General features: G+C 38.4%; 1 protein-coding gene across 1 annotated transcript; it reads left to right on the top strand.

Annotated features, from left to right (window-relative positions):
- Positions 1-1215: 1215 nt before the first annotated feature.
- On the top strand, positions 1216-1668 carry LOC138023067 (myosin-2 essential light chain-like). The gene has a single exon (XM_068870098.1). The coding sequence runs from the start codon at positions 1216-1218 to the stop codon at positions 1666-1668; it is 453 nt and encodes a 150-aa protein (XP_068726199.1).
- The last annotated feature ends 538 nt before the right edge of the window (positions 1669-2206 follow it).

The following is a 2206-nucleotide window of genomic DNA, read 5'->3' as shown; positions in this document are numbered from 1 at the left end:
CTGAAAGAACATTTTCAGTCTTCAACAAGTAAATCGTAAAAAAATAAGAACGTTCTACTTCAGCCCCAAGATGAGACGTTCTTAGAAAAAAAAACAGTGTAGTAGTGAGCAATAAAATAATAATCAATGAAGCGCCTTCTTGGGGTTTTCTAATAGTATATTATTCCAAAAAATCTGGCGAAATCACCTTAAATTTATACAAAGAGAGTCAATATCAACTAAACTAAGGACGCACCACCAGATTCATCATGTGTTGCTCAGACACCAGAACTACGTAGAAACTAGGATGCTTATTATTGTACGAACATATGATAGACAACGATGAAAGGATATACGAAATGAATCATAGACAAGCAAGCTAGTGTTTGAAGTTTGAAAGTATCGGTGAATTTTAATAAATGTAAAAAAGATCACTCATTTCCTCCTCGAATATTACTAAGAACCTACTGGGAATGTTATTGCTTTTGAATCAACGGCAAGCCGGGTAGCTAACTTAACAATCTGTTAACTTTTTTTAGTCACCCTTCTTTGGGTATAAAGCAGGCTTTCATTCATAAAATACTTATGATATCTATTGTGAGAGTATCCTGTTGCAAAACATTTTCACGTTACCGGAATGAATGTCTGTGCCTTTCTTTAATCGACAGTATTTCTCGCTACCTTACTGCAGCTGTCACAGTTGTTTTTTTAATGTCATTAGTTTAGAAAACATATTGTTACAATCTGCTTGCTATTATGTAGAACTTGCGAAACAGAAGGTTTGGATAGAGACAGACAAATTGCAGTTCGGATGGGGTCACGCTAAACGATGTTTGAACATTGTCAAATGCCGTTACTAAAAAGACATTTTGGGATATTTTGCAAATGTTTTATTCTTTAAAATGTTAGCAGTTAAATTTTGATTGATTTCCCGGGGTTTTTTACATTAATAGTGATCAGAATGACAACAGAGTTTCTCTACGTGAGTGCCATTATCAAGAGAATTTAATAAAGCCCTATCAAATAGCATTTAATCAATGACTTCCAGATGTCCCAGATTTTTTTTATTTTTGAAAAACTCTAAACTAAACAGTGGTGTGATCTTGATTGGTGCGTTGGCTTTCGTATGACAGATTATCATTCTACTACCTTCAAAACACAACTACCAGAGGCTCCATTCTCTTGTTAGAGTTAGCCGAGCGCTGTGGTGGGTGTTTAGCCAGGGAATCTGAGAAAATGGCTGACTTGGGAGAGGAAATGATGATCGAACTCCGAGATGCTTACACTTTGTTTGATCGTGTCGGAGATGGCAAAATAGATGGAGACCAAATTCCCGATCTGCTTCGTTCAATGGGGTTAAATCCCGTTGGCGCGGACCTTAGACCATTGACAGACGAATACAAAGACACCAGAGTTAAATTCGAGCAGTTCGTGGGAATCTACTGTCAATTCAAAAGCAAACCCGAACCCGTCCGAGAGGATTTCATTGAAGGGTTTAAGTGCTATGATCGGGACAATTCCGGGACCATCGACGGGGGAACACTCCGGGGGATGTTGTGTTTCCGAGGGGATAGCAAGCTGACTGAAGAAGAGGCGAACGTGTTGCTAGCTCCGATCGAAGATCCCAAGAATGGCATTGTCAACTATGAGGAGATTATAAAACTGGTTATGTCAAAGCCCGAGGCTTGAAAGCAAAAGAAGTTCAGATCTCTATACGGTACCGTGGACTGCATCCGATTCAGTGCATTTTTTTGGATAATCAAACGAACACAGACGCTGAACTGTTCAATAGGTGTGTAACTTGTGCTCGCAGAAAAATGTATTCCAAACTTTTTGAGAAACCACCGTTTTTCAGTTTAACCTAAGACTATTTGATTTATTACTGGCTCGATATTTTTGAAAAAATCCAAAGTCCTGAAAAAGGCCGTTTTATTAGTTTTTAATACTTGATCAGTATCAGAATAAAGCAATTTAAATCAAAAGGTGTAAGCGTTGTTAGTTTTTGCTCGGACTTCACTGACTGAGTTGTCTGCAATATATGACTGCTTTCATTTTAAGTCTCAGCGTCAGTTTTCTTTCAAATATGTGGTGGGTAATGGATATACCATAGAAGTATTAAAATTCCAACTAAATACGAACTAAGGTCTAATGGAACGCTTCACCTGATGGCCCTAAGAGGCAAGATGTTACCTACACTTGGCGCATGGGACTTCTCCTCCGCTGCCCC

The sequence above is a fragment of the Montipora capricornis genome, chromosome 11 (genome assembly GCF_036669925.1).
Source record: "Montipora capricornis isolate CH-2021 chromosome 11, ASM3666992v2, whole genome shotgun sequence".
Lineage (NCBI taxonomy): Eukaryota > Metazoa > Cnidaria > Anthozoa > Scleractinia > Acroporidae > Montipora > Montipora capricornis.
The sequence above is the reverse complement of the archived record's forward strand: the minus strand, read 5'-3'. Positions and strand labels throughout refer to the sequence as shown.

Coding starts and splice junctions, on each gene's coding strand:
- LOC138023067 (XM_068870098.1), top strand. CDS start 1,216: ATGGCTGACTTGGGAGAGGAAATGATGATCGAACTCCGAGATGCTTAC.